This window comes from Vanellus vanellus (genome assembly GCF_965231255.1).
Source record: "Vanellus vanellus genome assembly, chromosome: 3".
NCBI classification, from domain to species: domain Eukaryota; kingdom Metazoa; phylum Chordata; class Aves; order Charadriiformes; family Charadriidae; genus Vanellus; species Vanellus vanellus.
Genome location: NC_138907.1, coordinates 856,267 through 875,145, shown reverse-complemented (window position 1 = coordinate 875,145; position 18,879 = coordinate 856,267). Strand labels below are relative to the sequence as shown.

Here is an 18,879-nt window from a genome sequence, read left to right as displayed (position 1 = left end):
TCAACCTGTGTGGGTGCCCCTCCTTAAGCCAGGGTGCTGGGTACCTGGGAGGGCGCAGCTGGGCTCGCTCAGCTGAACGGGGAGCAACCAGCGAAAGGCATCCCAGAACAGACAGGTTGACGTGGGACGCCCGCAAGGAAGCGGTACCCAAGAGATGCCGGCTGCAGTCAGGAGGGGCTGGGGGCCGGAGAGCTGCGCTTGGGAGGTGTTAAAGAGGAAGGGAGTGTGGAAGAAGCCAAGTCTTCAGGCTGTCAGCACCATGCTGGAAAGATGCATGTTCTTTTTTCTGTGAAGCACAATGTAAAAGCCTCGTGTTTGGGGGGGGAGGAGGGATGTCCGGGCTCCACTGCTGGTTTTTTATACTCTTAGAGTCATCCTGGAAAGTTTGAGGCTTAGCTCTTCCTCCTGGAGGTTAGGAGTGACTGCAACAGCAGTATACCAATAAGGGACTTGTGTACATGGGCCTCTCACACCTGGAGCCCGATGGGGCCCTCTCAACTTAAACTTCACCTCATACACTTTCCTTGGGGCACAGTTTATGACCACAACCCACCCGCCCTGGGACTGACACAAACCATGGCCACGTCTGAGGAATACAGGAGGGACAAAGAAAGCGGGAGGAGTCGCCCCTAAGCTTGGGGGAGCGACCGATGCCCGTTTGACGTGACCCCGTTTCCAACGGCAGCGGAGGGCGCATCGAGGTGAGGGGGTTATCGGCGCTGCCCAGCAGGATGTCCGTCGGCCTTCCCGGACAGAGCTCAGCTGCCCAGCGTTTCCTTCCTTGTCACAGAGCCCCGTCCCCTCGGATCGGCTCTGGGAGCATCCGTGGCGGCAAACCAGGCGCCGGCCACCAGGGGAAGCGGGCCGGCGGTCCCCCGGCGGGGCGGTGCAGCGCATGCGCAGAAAAGGCCGCCCCTCCACCTCCGCCCTGGTGCCGGCCCGCGCAGGCGCAAGAGGCCCCGCCCCGCCCCGCCGCCACCCTTGCGCCTGCGCGGTGGGGAGGTGCGGCGCCATGTTGCCGTGAGCGGGCCGGGGGGGGAGGCCGTGAGGGCTCCGGTGTCGGGTTCTCTCCCCCCGCTCCTCACTTTCCTCGCCCCCGCCCCGGGGGGTCCGCGGCCGAGCGGGGCCTCCCCCGCCCGGCACCATGAGCGGCGGCGGCGGGGGGCGCGTGTGCGACCTGTCCCGGCGCAACCCCCAGGAGGACTTCGAGCTCATCCAGCGCATCGGCAGCGGCACCTACGGCGACGTCTACAAGGTAAATGTAGCGCCGCGGTTGGGGGCTGTGTGGTGTATGTGTGTGTCTCGTCTCTTCTCCCCCCCCCCAGTGGTGCGTTCTGTTGCCAAGCAACTGGGTCGCCCCCCCCCCCCCCCCCCCCCCGAAAAAAAAAACCACAAAGCTGAGGGGGGGCTCCCGTTGCCAAGCGACGCCCCCCCCTCCGCCCCCCTTTCCCAGGCTCTGAGGGGCTCCTGCCGTGGCGAGCAGCGAGGTTGCTCCCCCGACCCAGTCTGTTCCAGTCCCCATGGACTGGGCGCCTGGCCCGGCCCCGTCTGGCCGCCCCCGGTTCCCCTTCCCCCCCTGAGCGGGGCCTTGCCTCCCTGCCGCCGGCCTGGGCTATGTCTGCGGGCCCCGGGGGTCGCCTGGGCGGTGTGGTGGGGGCCACCGCGCTCTGCCGGCTTGCTGCAGGCGCGGAGCCGCCCCAGGAGCCGGTTCTTGGCGTTTCGCGGGGGGGGAGCCTGGGGGTGCGCTCCCCTCCAGGCACAGCCGGGAGGCGTCGTGGTGAGGGGAGGGCACACTCGCGCTCTCGTTTCCAGCCCCAAATGTCACCCTAAATGCTGTGCCTGAAGGCGAGCGGGGCTGTTCATCCCGGCTACCGCTCCCGTCGCTGCCTTGGGTGGAAATGCCAATGTTTTGTGCTTGTGCCTCTGTCAGATGTGAGGCCGACCAGTCGGAGGGCAAATTGGGGGAGTCAGGAAAGGTGGCGTTAGGATCAGAATCTTTCGTGGAATCTTCAGAAACGGGGGAAAAGCAAAGCTAAAGCAACAGCAGCCAAACATAAGTTTGACTTTTGAGGCTTTATAGTGTACTCTGACCGTTTTCTCTGCTCTGCAGCGTATGTTGTTGTTCGTGTATCCGGTTGAACTCTTGCCCGATGGGATGCGGCAGCCTGTCAGGGAGGATGACACTGGTTGTGAGCCTGAGCCGCTCGCGCCTGCTTGGTGGCAGAGCAGAGGGGAGAACTGAAGTTTTGTGAAGCCTCTTGGAAGCATCACTTTAACCGTGTGCTTTCCGAGTGCCTCCTGGTCTGTTTTTGTTATCGCAGGGTGGGCGTGTGTGTTTAAGAAGTCTTGTTTTGATAGGCAGGACTGGAGGGAAACATTTAGAGCCATTCCACAACTTGAGGCGCACAAAACTGGTGCGGATGCTGCCTCTGACTCTAAGTGAATGCGCCTAGAATGAAGTTTTGTTTGGGTTGGGGCGATTTTGGGTTAATCTCAGCTCACTTAAATGTTATGAAAGTTTCAGGACCTGAATCCTCTTGTTACTGCGCTCTTAGTGTGCTAACTCCCTGCATTATTAATTGTTTAATTGGAAGGGGTTTATTATGTTGTTTTCCCCACCTTGCTGGCTTTCTTTGAGTATTTGTGTAGTATGCTGATGTTTTAATTATCCAAGTCTATTTGCCTTATGCTCTGTTTCTTTGTTTTTCTGCAAGTTGTTATCTTGATGTGCTCAGCTCCATTTCTGTCGCAGTTTTTAACTGGCATATTGACTCTGTGATATCTTATCAATCAGATTTTTTTTTCAGTGCTCTGTACGTGATTTTGATGCATGTGAATTAGCTAAGTCATTCATGTTTATGGTTAATTTTAAGGATGTTACCTCCAACCATGGAGTGAATATTTACATTTGCAATACCACTATGCATCTGAAACCTGTTCAGTTTCATTGGATTTGTCAAGGCTTTCTTGATTATGCATTACTTACATTGCAGTAGCCTTCAGTTTGGTGCTCTGTGAGTAGCCAGTGTTTGGCACTGCTTGTGACTTTTTTGTAACTTTTTTGAGGCAACTCAAAGAAAACTCCCCCCTCAGTGGACTTGTTTGTTTGCAATCTGCCTGTGACAGCTGAGGTAGAAGGTGATCTGTCGGGTCCGGGATACACTCGGCTGGTGTTATTTATTTCTCTAGATGAGAGAGAGGTGAGTGCTTTCTGATTAGGTTGTGGATGGTGCAGGGAAAATGCAGCGTGCTTTTCTCCTGGATGGATTATTGCCTGTTTCATTTTGAGGCAAGGTCTTGCCAAAGGCGCCTTCAAAGTGGAGCATGAAAGTAGCCCAAAAATAATAATGAAAGCTGGTTACTTTTAATGTGACAAAGAGGAAGTAATGTAGTCCTATATGTCATCCAGACGTGAGCTTGCTATGGATTTATCTTAAATTTGTGAGGGGTTTCATAAAGCCACTTTCATTTGATTCATTCTGTCACCCGTAGGTGAATTTTGCGGTTGATGAAATTACTGTGTGAAGTTGAGATTAGCCGTGTGACGATGGTGCTCGTCAGTGGTGGGCTTTCAGCAGAGTGGATCCAAGCACTGGATGTACTCTGACACCTTCAAACTGTCCTTTGTAAATTGTGGGTTCCCCCCCTTCACAGGGAGAGCCATGTAGGGAAGTATTTCTGCTGTTAGTAGGTAGGGATTATTGCCTTAACAAGATGACAATCTTGTTATGTTGACATTCTTGCTAAATGCTGACCTTTCTGTAACCTGCTTTCCTGGCACAGCGTTGAGGAGCTGAAAGCAGAGCAGCGGACTGGCATCTACTTCCTTGCTCAGTTTTGGTTGAACTGAGCTACAACAAGGCACGGGTTAAGTGTTTGATTTATTAAAAAAAAAAATAAATTATATTAAAAGCAAAAAAAAAAAAAAGAGGCGAAGTCTCTACTCTGGATATCTTAGAATTTGAAGTAAGAGCCCATGGTGTGGACTGAACTACGGAGACTCAAAGGAATGAGGATATGGGTCGGATTGATACGATCCTGCTGCTGGGTCCTGCTGTTTAGCTGGTAGCTGGAAGCACGCTAGTGCACCACAAGTACGGATTTTTGGCCTGAACCAATATTTTGTAATTATCTGCCCTCCCGCTCAAGGTGAGCTTTCAAAGAGGCCTTGGAGAAGACAGTAACAAATTCATCACAAGACAGGTAATGGGTAACTTGTTCCTGCCATTAGCTCTCTATCAAATATGCACAATCAACAATAAGTGTCTCCTCTAACGAGGACCAGTGTAAGTTTGTTGTAGGAGATGAGGCTTCATCTGACTGCTTAGTTCTTAATGTATCCCAGGAACATAAACACTGGACATAACACTGTTTTCGGTGAGGGTCTGAAAGAGAGATGACGATTGGGTTTTTAATTTTTTTTTTCAGTGAAGCTATGTTGCAACGTTAGATAGCTAAAATGTTAATATTACAACGTTCTCATTAGAAGTTTAAGTAAAACACAGGACTTAAAATCTGTTCCCTTGTTCAAGGTGTCTCCTCTCAAGAGGGCTCAAGTTAACGGTGAAATTGAGTCACTGCTTTGTCGGATGGTTGATGTATCCGTAACAAAACACGGACAGGTGACCTGCCAGTAGTGGGGTTTTTTGGAGTGGAGTATTCTTGAGTGTTGCATATCCCACTTTCATTTGTATGGTTTTGTTTTCTGTCTCAGTAAACTTACTTGTCAAGTAATTTAGCTTCATCCAAAGTCTAGTTTAGAGCTGATGGCAAAATTGCTTTTCTGATTGCAGCTATATGTCAGGGAAATTCTCGTCCAAAATGACACCTGCTAGAAAGGGTGAAAATCAGTTATGCTGTCTTTTGTGTTTCTTTATGTCACCGTTAATTTAATTGTGTAGGGAGGTCAGTGGAAAAAAAAAAAAAAAACAACCCACAACTTCTTTTTTTTTTTTTTTTCATTGTGAAAAAGGGATACTGCCCTGTCCTGTGCAGTTCCAGGAAGTATTCCTTGAGTTAAATGAGGTGGTTGCTTAATTTAGTTTGCTCTGTGTTTAATCCATCTCATTTAAGACTTTCCTGTCTCTTGGTATGAAATTGCCATTCTAGTAGTCCCTAGTCCCAGGTCCACTGTAATTTATGCCATTATTTTAGGGTTTGGTTTACAAGTGCTTCACACAGTATTCTGACAGAGACCATATTAATAAGAATGCTGTAATTCTCCCGTTTGCCCCCATTGTACTACCTATGATTTTGGTAGTAACTGCACATAGACTTGAAGTATATTCTAAGGCGGTTGTAGGTCCGTTTCTTTTGTTCGTATGATTAATTTATATCACAGCATATCTTGGGGGAGGGGGGGATCACTGCTTTGGTTTAATAAAGGTTGAAGTTCATTTGCCATCTTACAGGTGTGAGTGGACCCTTCCAAAGATTTTCGGCACCTTGCTAAAAGAAAGGCCCTTCTTTTACTTTCCCCTTTACTGAAATTGAAATAGTTGTGGTAATTAGTGAAATTGTTGTTCCTGCAAAGGTATCTGTTATACCATGTCTGCCTTATCTGAGTTCTTTTTGTCATTTGTGGCTTCAGCCCGTTAACAAATGAAGACACAAAACTCAGGAGGGTGCAGTTTGTTTGAGGTCTCATTTTTAAAAAAGGAAAGGCCTGATTTTCTGCTCCCTAGTCCCTTGGCACGGGCGTTGGGTTTGGTGAGGGAAGTATCTGCCAGTTCCACTGCGTCACACGGAGAGTTTCTGATTCAGTGGGTATCTCTGGGGAACACCTGATGACTGTTACTGCTTTCTGCTGTCAGCTGTGTTTTGGAGTCTCGGGTTTCTGATGGCAATACTGTGTGTTGCTGGAAGAGATCATGTCCAGAACAGATGAACCTGAATTTTGATGAACTCCCATTTTGCAGAGTCCTACACGCAAATCTCTTCTCTCCACATCTGTGCCCTGGCGCATCTTTCCTGGGGTGATCAAGTCAGGCATCAGCTCTTCTACAGCTTTGCTGCTTCTGAAATATTGAAACTGCCTTTTGGTTGTGTGCTTTTTGGTAGGCATTTAGCCTTCCTTTCTTCTTGGTGGACCCTACAGCAGTTGAAGCTTCTTTTGACTTGGCTGGGAATAAATGTCTATGTTTTGAATGCTTTCTATTTCATCTTTAATTGTCTTTTGAAGCTCATCAGGCAGACAGAGAGGGGTGGATGTTTTGCCATCTCGTTCTTACTGTGCTGAATAAGTACTACAAGGCGTAGTCTCTGTGACTGGTTTCCTTAACCAATAGTCCATGCCTCGTGTAAGGATTTTTGTTTGCCTTACTTTTGGATCCTTTTGTTTAACATCACCTTTATCAAAGCATCACTTTCTAAAATTGTAGCTCTGTCTCATTTTGGTATCGTGCCTCCTACCAATGTGGAACCCAATTATTTTTAGCATAATTCTTAGTAGTTCGGCTCCTGTTAATTACAGGTGTGACTTTGTAGGACGGGCTGAACTGATGTAACAACTCACTGTTGCCCAAGAAGGGCGATCCCCTACCCTGTTCCTGGCAGTCTTGCCGCTTGCCTCGCGTTAGCTCTGGCGCTCAGCACAATCATAGAATCACAGAATGGATTAGGTTGGAAGGGACCTTAAAACTCATCTAGTCTGAACCCCCTGCCCTGGGCAGGGTCACCTCCCCCCAGCCCAGGTTGCTCCCAGCCCCGTCCAACCTGGCCTTGAACCCCTCCAGGGATGGGGCCGCCACAACTTCCCTGGACAACCGGTGTCAGTGTCTCACCACCCTCAGAGTGAAAAATTTCTTACTGATATTTAATCTAAATCTCCCCTTTTCCAGTTTGAAGCCGTTACCCCTCATCCTCTCAGTACATGCCCTAGCAAAGAGTTCCTCTCTGTAAGCCCAATAAAAAAATAAATGTATGGTGTATTTGGGAAAAAAATTCTAACCTTGCATGAAATGTAAATATACAAGATGTTTTAATTTACTGGCTCCTCCTGAGGTTGTCTTTGCTTCAAAAAAAAAAATCCCAACAAGTGGTTTCACTGTTTTAGACCCTTGTGTATCTCTGTTGCTCTTTGACTCTGTTGTCAGAGAATGTCAAGTTGAGAATGCAGAGCTGGTTGCTGTGTTCTGCTCCCTAAATTTTCTTTTTTTTTTTTTTTTTTTCCTTGTAGGCTCGAAATGTCAACACGGGTGAGCTAGCAGCAATTAAAGTAATAAAACTAGAACCAGGTAAGTGTTTCTTAACTGAAATAGGCCACAAACTAAATATTTTCATTCTTAAGGTACAGTTATACAAAATCAGTTGAGTCCACTTACTGAAGGAAAGGATAATTGTTACCTGTTAGTGTAGGGCAAAATACACTGTTCTAAAAAATAACAAGCAAAATGTGAGGGAGGGAAAAAGGTAACTGCAGAAGAGTTAAAAGAAAGCTGGTTGAAATTTCAGTGAGAGTTGTTCATTTTTGTCTGAAATACTGTGTTTTCAAACTATGTGATACAAAAAACTGTATAGAACAAAAGAAATGAGGAAGCCAGCAAGGTAGAAAAGAACTCGCCTGGAGAGAGTGTAGAGGGAGAAATAAAAAGGAGGAAGGGTGTAATAAAAGGTGAGCATTAGTATCCAGAAATTGAGTGTATTTCCTGAAAATCTCTTGGAGGTTGATTAAGACTTTACTGTATGCTAGATTTGTGTTTGAACTGCGCCTATGTTGTGATTTCACAAAGTGCGGATGCCCTACAGATCAGTTATCAGCTTGCGAGGGCCGTTCTGTTAATACGGCTAGGCTTGTTGAGCAGGAGTACAGCAATCTGGGAAGTAAAAAGGCCAGACTTTTTGTTTAACTTGTGACTGTTGGGAGTGGGGAAACACCTTAACTACTACCTGGTTTGATCCTTAAGGGCTATGCAGGCAAGAAGGGAAAGAAGTTGCTGCTTTCTTCCATTTTTTCCTCTTAACGTTTCTAATCACGTCTAGAACTGTGTGTTTATATAATGCATGTGCATTAAAAATTCAAGACAGGACAGTATGTTACTTTATAGTTCCAAAAGTGTATGTTCATCACACTTCTGTTCACACTGAAAGCTGTGGTCTCAGATGAGCTTGTCTAGTTCTGTCCGTTCCCATTGCTGGAGTACTTGGCTGTGCCTGATGTGGGTTACCGGTCCAGGTAAGACGAACCGATGGAAACGTAAAGATGAAGTGGGGAAGGAGACTTGTCTAGTGGGGAAAAAAACATAGGACTCGGCAGACTCAAATGATGTCAACCTTAAAGATAATGCAACTTTTTACTTGGCTAGTTCCACTCTCCAAAGTACGAAGGGACTTGGCTGAAAAGAGCGTTGTGTGGGTTGTATTGAGCAGGACTCGGAGAACGCTGCTGCGTGCGTTCTCTGCGCTGTGGCCAGAGCCTGGGGATGCGCTGTGGCTGGGGTAACTTGCACTCGTGCCGTGCTGATGGGGTGAACAACTGGCATCTTGCAGCCGAATCAAGTATTTTTGGCAGCCTCAGGATACTTGAGTGGTGCGCAACGAATGTGCTCTAGCCGCCCTCTGTTCGCTCGGCGAGTTGTTTCTCTCTGGAGTTGGCACTCCAGTTGCAGTAGAGGCTTGACTCAGCTTCAGGCGGGCAGTGTCCACGTTCCAGAAGTGTGGCGCTGGCTTTCTTTGCAAGTTTTACAGATTGGGGGAGAGTGTGAAGACTGACTAATAACGTTTAGACGCTCTAAAGCTAATTTAATAGTCTGGATGCAATGAAAACACTGGTCAAATACTGGAGGAACTGCGTCCTTTCACAGAGACACCTGTCTGTATGTGAAAATAATTTCTTGTTTGCTCTTCAGCGTTGGCATGTTTAAAAGTCTAGCTAGGATACAGCAAACCATCGGCAATACACCACAGAGAGCAGTCGGTCTGTTGCGATGTTATTTTGCAGCTTGTGGTTTGAAATTTGCCTTCAGTTAAATAAAATACAGGGGATTATCAGATTTCTTGTTAAGAAGTACCTAATGGATGGGTCACCGGTATGTTGATGTATTGGGAGAAACTTAAAACACATTTTCTTAGGTAATAGCTTGGCCAGTTCTGTTGGAATTTGTTGTGTTACATTTGAAATTTATTAATGGCTATATTTGAGAAGCAATTTTTGGGTTGTGAAAGTTGATAAATATGAGCTTAGTGTCTATAGTCAACTTTTTAGACAATAGCTTTGGCTCCTGGTTTAAAAGCTCTTTTCAGTTATGCTGCAGTGTGCTACAGCAGTACGCTGAAAGCAGAATTTTGACAGACTTTGAATTTTCTTCGTATTTCAGTTTCCTTATAGAGTCTCTTATTTGTGAAGTGAAATGGTTATTTTAGGCCTTCAGGCTTGTTTCACCTATGAAGTCCTTGAAGTTAGTAAGAATGAGTTGGTTTTGGTGAACTACGTCTAATAACTAAACAAACTTCAGAAGAACTTTTTGACAATAACATACCAGACCGGCTATAATTTTCTCTCTTTAACTCACCTACACAACATCCCCAAAACAAAATTTTCACCTGGTATGAAGCTTTTATAGAAGAACAAGTCCAACCGAGGTACCAAATAGTAAGGCTCAGGTAAACGCCACGTCTATGTCAGTGTTTTACCTGGGCATGTTACGCGCGGTTCATAAATTTATGTGCCTACCGAGCTGACTGAAAACTTGCAGCAGCAGCAGCATGCTGTTGAATGTGTTTTGCTCAGGAAGATAATCTAATGTGTGTTGGCCGTGTGGCCAAAAATAGCAAAGTTTTCTCCTGTCTTTAAGAACCTGGGCTATCGGCAGGGCATATGCAGATGGACACAGCAGGGTCTTCAGAAAAATAAAGGCTGTAGAAAGAGCTCTGGCCAGTATCATAAGAGGTGTCAGATAGCAAACGTGTCCATCTGGCCTAGTATCAAACTTCTTAAGAATATAGTCACTTCTTGCTAAGCCCTTGCTAGTAAATACTGATTTACAGCTGCTTTATACGTCTGTGAAACCGGCAGATAATTGGTTTTAATTACTCCAAATGTTTATGTTATACACACGAATGGAAAGTCTGCTTGGGATGTGATTATGAACCAGGCCAATGAAAATATTAATTCTGCTTTTCAGGAGAAGATTTTGCTGTTGTGCAGCAGGAAATCATAATGATGAAAGACTGTAAACATCCAAACATTGTTGCTTATTTTGGCAGCTATCTCAGGTACAGTTTGTTTCTTTTGCTCACTTAAAAATGCCTCTCTATCTCCTTGTAAAGGACAGGTCTATAACATGACTTAGGCAAAGCATAATTTACCAAATAAGTATTATCCACTTGTAGATTTCTTTTTTTTTTTTCATTTACCTTAAAATCTGTTCTGTTTACTACAGTGTCTCTCTATCAATAATGTTTCTCTTAGCAAAATCTTTCAGTGAGCGTGTTGTCATCTTTCCTTGGAAATGAGTTGTTCTTTAAAAGCTTTGAATTTAATACATAAATGGAAAAATTAAGCAGAAGTATGACAAGTATGAAGGAAGAGTCTGTGTATACAGTATCTTTTAAATGTTTCAGTAAAACGTCTCTTAAATTTGCAAAACTTTGGGAAGTATAAATATTGCATAATACAGATAGAGTTCTCAGAAGTCTTCTGACTTAACTGGTGTTGGCATGTAAAATTGTCTGATAACATTCAATTTTGAGTTATGGGGAAAGAAGGAGGAAAAAATTGATTTTATTTCTCCTTGCTTAATAGTAGTAGTGTTACGTTAAGCTTGAAGGACAGTTTGATATTGAAGTACATAAGAGTGTAAACTGTGCAGCCTTTAAAAAGCCCACTGGTGATTTGCATTTTGGATTTGTTTTGGAATCTGAAAATGATTGATATTTTAGCTCTTTTATCTTTGCTTTTCTCTCTTGATCTGCAGAGTTGTTTAAGACTCTTAATGTAGCATATGTAAATTGTTCTGTCTCGTTATTCTTTTGCATAATTCCTTTCGTAAGGTATCGTGCTTACTTGTTACAAGTACAGTAAACTCTTACTCCATATAAAGTCTCAATACTGAGAAAGTTGCTGGCTAGTTTCTAACAATGTTGGCTGTTAGAGTTCTTTTTAATGCATCCTGACAAATGGCTTCTGCTAAATATAGCGATTGCTTGATATTCAAGGACTAGACCTTTTAATGCTGGATTTTGTGAATCTAATATCATAATTTTAGGCATATCATGCCATGTAATAAAAAGATGTTAAAAGGCTCTGAAAAGCCGTGATGCTCTTCATGGCAGAGGCTTCTCATTCCTTTCAGGTATTCTCGTATCTCCTGCCTGCATGGGGACTGTATAGGTGGGACACAGCAGCTCTGCGTGTTGCGAAGGTTGCCAGACCCCATTCATAATGGGAAGGTGCCAAGCTGAGTTACTCATATGTGTACTAGGCTTCAGCAACTCCGTCTGAAATTCCCCGTGACGGCTGTCTGCTGCAGCCAGCAGCTCTTCAGCAGTACAGGCCACGTGCTTTTCAGTTGGGGGTAGGAAGATATAGTTGGTGTTTTCACGTGGAAAATCTTGGTACGTGAAAGCTTTCAACAAAAAATTACCATCTTTGAAGCAGGAATATATGCCAGAATTTGGCTCTTGTATTTGGAGTGCATCTTTTCCTTTTAAAAATCCTTTCAAATTTGACCAAGTTATCTTCTGAAATACTGTGTTTCTGAAATACTGAAATACTTTCATTCTAGATCAGCTGGAACTTGGGAAATCCCAGTTACTGTTTCTTTTCTCGCCAGCAGCGTCTGGTTTGGTGCATGTTTGCAGTGCTACAGAAGAGCGAACGCGTGCTCCCTGGCTTGCGTGGCTGCTGAGCATTCCTTGTTTGGCTCTGTGGTGAGCTGCGACAGGATGTTGAACTGGCAGGGATGGAGTGCTTTGCGGTGCTCTCCGTGACCTTGATGCTGAATGTCTGCATAGTTGGAGCAAACTGAAATTGGACAAGTTGAGCGTGCCAGAACTCGGAGGCAGGGTTGGGGAAGAGAGAAAGTGCTGGCAAAAAATGCTGGAGGAGAAGGAGAGGTGTCATGCAGAAGCTCAGCTGACTAATGCTGTCCTGAGGAGTATCTGAAGGGCGCCTACAAGAACGCTGGAGGGGGATGTTTTACAAGGGCATGTGGTGATAGAATGAGGGGGAGTGGCTTCCAACTGGAAGAGGGGAGATTTAGATTAGATATTAGGAAGAAATTTTTTCACTCTGAGGGTGGTGAGCCCCTGGCCCAGGTTGCCCAGGGAAGTTGTGGAGGCCCCATCCCTGGAGGTGTTCAAGGCCGGGTTGGACGGGGCTGGGAGCAGCCTGGGCTGGGGGGAGGTGTCCCTGCCCAGGGCAGGGGGATTGGGACCTTTAAGGTCCCTTCCGACCTAAACCATTCTATGATTCTTCTCTCTGCCTCTTGTATCCGGTGTCCTGAATAGCCCTGGATGCTCACTGAAACCATGTTTTATCAGTGGTGGGGTTCGTTGCTTCTTTCTCATTATGAGCGCCTTGTGAGACAGAAGCTAACGAGTGGAAGTACTGCATGCTGAGAGATGCAATTCAAGACAATAGAATCCGTCTTTTGAATTATGTTCGCTTTGTAGTAATTTCAAAGGTCTGTAGTGGAAAACCTGGTCATATTAGTACTTCACAGGCATGGTTTAGTGTGGAGCACGAAGGAACTTTGGAAGAGCAAATGTATCTTCGGAATAAGATGAAAGCGTGAGAGGGAAGAGGAAAGCAAGCCATTGACTAGCCCATTAGATGAACACCATCTGCATGTCACAGTGAGCGAGGATGGGAGCGTGTGACTGTGTGCTGCTTGCGTTATCATGTATACATGTGCAGAAAGGGGTCAAAGTCTGAAGATAAAATCAACAAGCCGTGCTGTTCTGGCATCCCGTGCCTTGAAGGGTGCTTGTCTTGGCAGCCTGAATGCTTTTTTTTAATGCCGGGCTGGTCTGTGAGCTGCGTTATGCACAATGTTGTGTGGGTGTGCACACAGAGAGAGCGTGTGTACATGCAGGGACTTGGTATTCCAAACTAGGAGTGCCTGCCCTTCAGTTTTGAACGTTTAAACTTAATTGGAAGGTTAGCTTAAATTGTGCATTACTTCCATTCTGTGGAGTCCTGGCAGTCTTTTTCTTTTGCATGAACGGTCAATTCTTAATATTGCTATGTACCTCAAAGTCACGTTAAAATTTTTTTTTTTTTGAGAATTTGTGAAGTTACTAGGCTACAGATTGTCAGGGCAAGGGATCCTGTGGTCTCCTGAAGGCAGTGTTTGGAAGCTCTGTGTTAGGGTGACTTCTTAAATGGATGTTGCATGTCCTGAAAGTGGCGTGGCTGGGACCACGTAGTGTCCTGCTTTCCTGCAGCACCACCACCATCATCTTCCTCCCGGCCTCAAAGCCTGCCTTTCTTTAGGAAGAAAAGACTTTATTGTACTTTAAAATGTCCTCCACTGCACGTGATGACTTTATTAGTACCTGTCTGCAGTACTTGGAAGGAAGTTGTGTTAACGTTTTTCTTGGTGTGTGACATTGTCTGGCATGCTCCGCAAACCTGAAAGTCACTGTTATAAACCTTTTCAGAAGACAAATTTAGAAGAAAGAAGTAAATGAGGAATGGCAGAAGGGCGGGCTCGGGGCTCTGCAGTGCTGTTGGAGCTCCCCTGAGCTGTTTTTTTGTCCTATGAACTTCTGACCAGAATGTGAGGGTTCCATTTGTGTTTGTTTCTGGAGGTGAGATTATTTGCATTCTAGAAGCACTGACAAATGTATCCAGTTGTCTTAACAGCTGCTTCTTTTAACTAGTCACAGTGGGAACACGTTGCTTAGTATAACTAATAAAAGGCTGTTTCTGATGACTTTTTAAGATCTCACGTGAAAACAGACTGAACAAATATTGTTGCATTCAACTCTCTCTTAAAACTTTTAGATTGAAATGGTTTCTTTTCTCATGATGCTGAATTCAGGGTGGTGATGCTTTTTTTTTTTTTAAGAAAACAGTTTTCCTCTTGCCTCGGAGTATCAAAAATTAGCTTTGAAGACTCAGAATTAAATTTTGTCAAATGTACTATATATTTTGTCACTCTCTTGTGCTCTTGCTTGGTCCCCTCCACTTCCTTCGGTGTAGCGCTTCTCTTTCGTCTAGGCAATGCAATGCCTGTCTTTAAGGCCTCTCATTGTCTGACCTGTTGTTTCCCAAGGATCTGTCAATGCTAAGAGCAAGAAGAAAAATACCATCATCCTATACTTGGCACTCATCAGTGTATCGTTCCCTATGCTTTCTTATGTTTATGTATGGATTTTTCAGTCGGTCAGATTCCTGCCTTGCCGTTAGCCTAGGTGTTAAGTTGCAGACACTAAACGGTACTGTTGATCCTGTCTCTGTTTTGTTTGCTGTGCTTGCCATGTGCTCTGTAGACACGGAGTACAACTGCGTACCCTGATACTGTTGATTACGTGGATCTTCGCCTGTCCCAAAGCACTTAGGCACAGTAAGGAAAGACTAGATAGCAAATTAGAAATGCAGTCTCCTCTTTTGATCCTCTTGTGTTTCCTTCCTTTTCTGTAGGGCTTTTCCACACTGGGAGGTTGATGCCCAGTAAGTGAAGGTGTGAGTTTACAGCACTTATCTACTTCATGTCTCTTACTTTGTGGGTGCTCTTGCTGATGTCCTAAGGCTGCTGGGGTTGTCCTGGCTTTTTCCCACTTCCATGCTGCTGCTGTTGGCATCAAGCAGGATGCAGCCATGTGGGGGAGAGAGGTTTTCATGAGCCCAGTGCCTCCAAAAATGTCCCCATCTGAGCCCTGCATCGTTTTGGGGGGTAAACAAGAGACTTGCAGATGTCTGTCTCTTTGGTGCTTCTTTATCACTCACGTTCCTCTGCTGCCATTGCTAACTCTGTTTTCTTTCACAGATAGTCACGTTGCTTCTGTGTCTGAGTTTGAGCAGTTATTTCACTGGAAAGACTTCATATTATTTCAAGCAATGCTTTAATTAGCCCCTAGAAATGTATGGAGTTAACGGTCCGGGACTTCTCTTGCTTAAAACCTCTGTAATGCATGAACAGTACCTTTCCCACCACGAGAGGAAGCAGCCGGGGTGTAGCTTTGAGGACCATGTGGACTATGGACATAAAAGGGGAGGAGATCCAAGAAAGACAGGTCTTCCTTGAAACAGCAGCTATTTTAGCTGTTACCTGCTGGTGAGAAATACTTGCAATTTGCAGTTCAGGGGATAAGCTCGGCACTTACACCATTGCCTTGCAAAACACTTCCACGGATGTTGGCATTGCCCACAGGAGTGTCTCAGCTATGCTACCAGAGCCTTATGAATGCAAGAAACCCAAGACTAGAAGTCATGGGCAAGCTGCAGAACAGTCATCAGTTTTTCCTTTGGTTGTCTCGCTCTGCCCTAAGGTATACGATTTTTCTTTCTTGCGTGTTTTGATGGCCACAAACGACTAGGCAAGTCCCAGATTTTCTGCTCTCCAAGATGCATTTCTGTGGCCACATGTGGTACATCTGTCTTAGCAGTGAAAATAGAATTTAGCATCCATAATAGAGATACCTTTGAATCCTTCAGCCCATTGTCTGTTCTTGGAAAGCATCTTTTATGGAGGTATAGTGAGTCAAACTGAATTGATTCCCTTAGCAGGAGGAATCTAAAGAACTTGCCTCTGAGCCCTGCCACCAAAAATATCTGTAAGTATTTTTGAAGGAAGAGACTTCATCTGAGAAGGCACTTACAGTATAGGCTCCACTCTGCCTCGCTTTGACTAAAGCACTAGAGTTTCACTCCGTTTGTTGTGAAAGAACTTGAGTTCAGAGATATCCCTAGGGCTCTTTGGTTTGGATTTGTTTCTGTTTTTTTTTCTTTGTGTTAGTTCTGCTCCGAAAAAAGTTAAGAAGTGAAAATGAGGAAGAAACAAGGACCCGTATCTGTATTCTCTCTACTCTCAGTAAAAATAGTTTTCATTTTCATAGTAGATCTTGAACAAAAATCAGCGTGCATGTTTCACTTACACTGTTTTCATTTCTCCAATAACCCCTGGAATATCTTGGGTATTTCATTAGTTACTATTTGCCAGTGAAGTATCACGTAAAGATTAAATCATACTCGTTATTTGCCTTGTTTTTTGCATAGTACAGAGCTTGTTATGTTGTGCTTTATAACGTTTGAGTCCTCTGAGTTATCTTTTATAGGTGCTGTTTTCAAATCTGACAGCTAATGAATGGTTTTGTTCACTTTTTAGACGAGACAAGCTATGGATTTGCATGGAGTTTTGTGGAGGTGGCTCTCTACAGGATATCTATCATGGTATGTCAAGACTGTAATTCCTTAAAATCTAAGTAAAGCTTATTTTCAAAAATGGAGATGATTACAGTGTTTTGGAATTGGAGAGGAGGAATCCTAAATTTAGTATCCATAATAATCAGTTTTAGCTTATGTATTTTGATAATTGGTTGGGTTTGGGTTTTTTAAACAAAATTAGCTATAGTGGGGTTTTTTTTTGAGCACCGGAAGTTATTTCCTTCCTTCAGTAGCTCATATACCCAGCACTACTTTTCAAAGACTGTAAAATTAGACAATATTGTATTGTGAAAATAAAAAAAAAGTTATATGCTGTCTTTCTTCATAGCTATTTCACTTCTGAGCTTTTGAACTTTGCGTTAGTGTAATCTATACCACTACCTATGGATACCTAGATAAGTAGATTGATTAGCATGGATGCCCTTGTCCTTTGTAAATAGTGATCTTTTGTATGTTTGTACAGCCGTGGTGTCAGGAGGGTCTTTTTTTCTTATGCTGGATGCATGACGTGAAAAGCAAAGGTGGCCTATATATTTGCTTTAGGCTTAGGTGCAATGAGAGGTCAAACACCACTCAGACAAGGCGCGTGTGTGAATGTATTACATAAACAGAGGATCAGTCAATTGATTGCTGGTTTTGAAGGATTTTATTGCCCTGGAAGTAAGATTTTCTAAGGAAAGAAGTATGCTTAGGAATGTATGTCCTCATCTTTCTTGTAACCCCCCCTTTAATTACTCACTTAGGAAAGTGAGTATTGGCTCTGTGGTTCTCAGATGATGTTTTTCAGACAGGAAATCCATCCTTATTCTAAATTGTGAAGATTTTACGTGTTAGGATCTTCACATCCTTCTCCTGTGTGTAAACAGCCTGTCAGCATTTTTACATTTAACTTGGGTGCAATTAAAACAAGGCACCAGTCCACAAGTTCACACCGTGCTCATGGCGTAGTCGTTTGAGCGTGGCCTTGTTGATCCTTTACATCTTTGCTAGCGTTGATAACAAAGCTCACTAGACACAATGCTTTTACGTGGAACACCTGTAGAGTAGGAAGTGAGCTCATGCCACAGAAATGCCTGAACAGATGTCATACAGGAGCGGTTTCCTGTTGCAGCTGATTTTTGGCTTCTCTATCGTTAGTTAGAGTGGAAGGTTCTTTTCTGATCTTAATTACGTTCCAAAGGGTCTTATTCCAGTTGAACTATAGGCCTCTGTGATCTTAAGTCATTTAAGTTAGAATTAAATTTCTCAAAATAAACACATATGCCTAGAAATACATACTCTGGGTGCTAATAGTTTTATGTGGGTTTGGAGCTTTTCTTTTAGAAAAAGGAAGGTGGATTTAGAGCTGTTTTGAAGATCTGTATTACATGATGCAAAGTCATGTTATAGTTGTGGGTTTTGTAGAAGCTAAGCAGTTAGGTGCTTAAATCTTGTTTAATTTTTAACTCCCTCCTCCTTGGGTTGCCTTTGAGGAAACTCCATCCAACTTTTCTCTTTGTTTTCTCTGCAAAACCTGAGAACCTTGCAGTGAGGACTGCATTTCCCGGTCTTAAAACCCTTTGATTTCAGGATCAAAGTCTGATGACTGGGGACAAGTCACAGGCCTTTCCTTGCTTGCTGTTCAGTGTTTGGTTTATGAATTTGTTCAGAATTTAATTGTTTTCCTTTAGGAGACTTGAGTGAAGTGGGACCCTGGAGGGAGAGGAAGACTTCTCCTTCCCTTGGGAAGCTACTGAGCCAGCTCAGAGGGAGAGTTTGAGAAGGTGCATGATGTGGCAGGTCCAGGAGCAACAGTGCTGGTAGCTCATGCAGAAAAAGGTTGAGAAGCTGCAGAGAGCAGGTCTGCAGGGAAGAGAAAGCAGGTGACGCGGCAGCGGGAAGGATGGAAAGATAGAGCAGGTCGCAAAGGCAGAAGGAACTTCCTAGGGCTCAGAGAGGACTGAGCGGAGTTTGCTGCAGCTCTGAGTCATGGGGTTGGAAGTCCAGCCCTGCACAGGAGGACAAAATGGGTTTGTGCAGGGGAAAAAGTTGTGCTTAAATCACTGCTTTTGGGTTTTTTTCCTCTTAATTACTTTGAGATTTTTTATATGGAAGGAGTTAGTAGTTTCCATTCTAATGGGACTAGACATTTTTGTGTTTAAAAAATGTTTGGTGGTCTTTGGGGTGCTCAATTTGGGGGAAAGACTAAACACATTTACTTTGAGACTTCTCGTGTAAGATCCTATCGGTGTGAATGGAAGTAATTGAGGTATGGGTTTGGAATGGGCAGTATCTTACCTGATTGTGAGAATTATTTTTTTTCCTTTCCATTTCAGTGACTGGACCACTTTCAGAACAGCAGATTGCCTACGTTAGCAGAGAAACACTACAGGTAGTGTGTTCTCAGGTTCTTGTGGTTGACTCTTAATGTACAATTATTAAAAGCTAAAAATAAAAGCTAAAAATATGCCTGATGCCATGGAAGTACAACATTTGGATGGATTTTTCTCAAGACTTTTGAGGATGTCCAGTATTACAGCCTAGAACTGATTTTGTAATTGCGTAACCTC

At 44.3% G+C, this 18,879-nt stretch overlaps 1 protein-coding gene across 4 annotated transcripts in view; it reads left to right on the top strand.

Annotated features, from left to right (window-relative positions):
• The first annotated feature begins 7,190 nt into the window (after positions 1-7,190).
• The window catches only part of MAP4K3 (mitogen-activated protein kinase kinase kinase kinase 3), a 73,549-nt gene continuing 61,860 nt past the window's right edge, over positions 7,191-18,879 (top strand). For all 4 annotated transcript variants that reach the window (XR_014268914.1, XM_082480196.1, XM_082480195.1 and 1 more), the window contains exons 1-3: positions 7,191-7,235; positions 16,272-16,336; positions 18,646-18,701. Coding sequence is in view for 3 of the 4 variants with exons in the window: in XM_082480196.1 (XP_082336322.1) it covers positions 16,294-16,336; positions 18,646-18,701 (99 nt within the window). In the remaining variant the exon portion in view is untranslated. The remainder of the gene's footprint in view (positions 7,236-16,271; positions 16,337-18,645; positions 18,702-18,879) is intronic.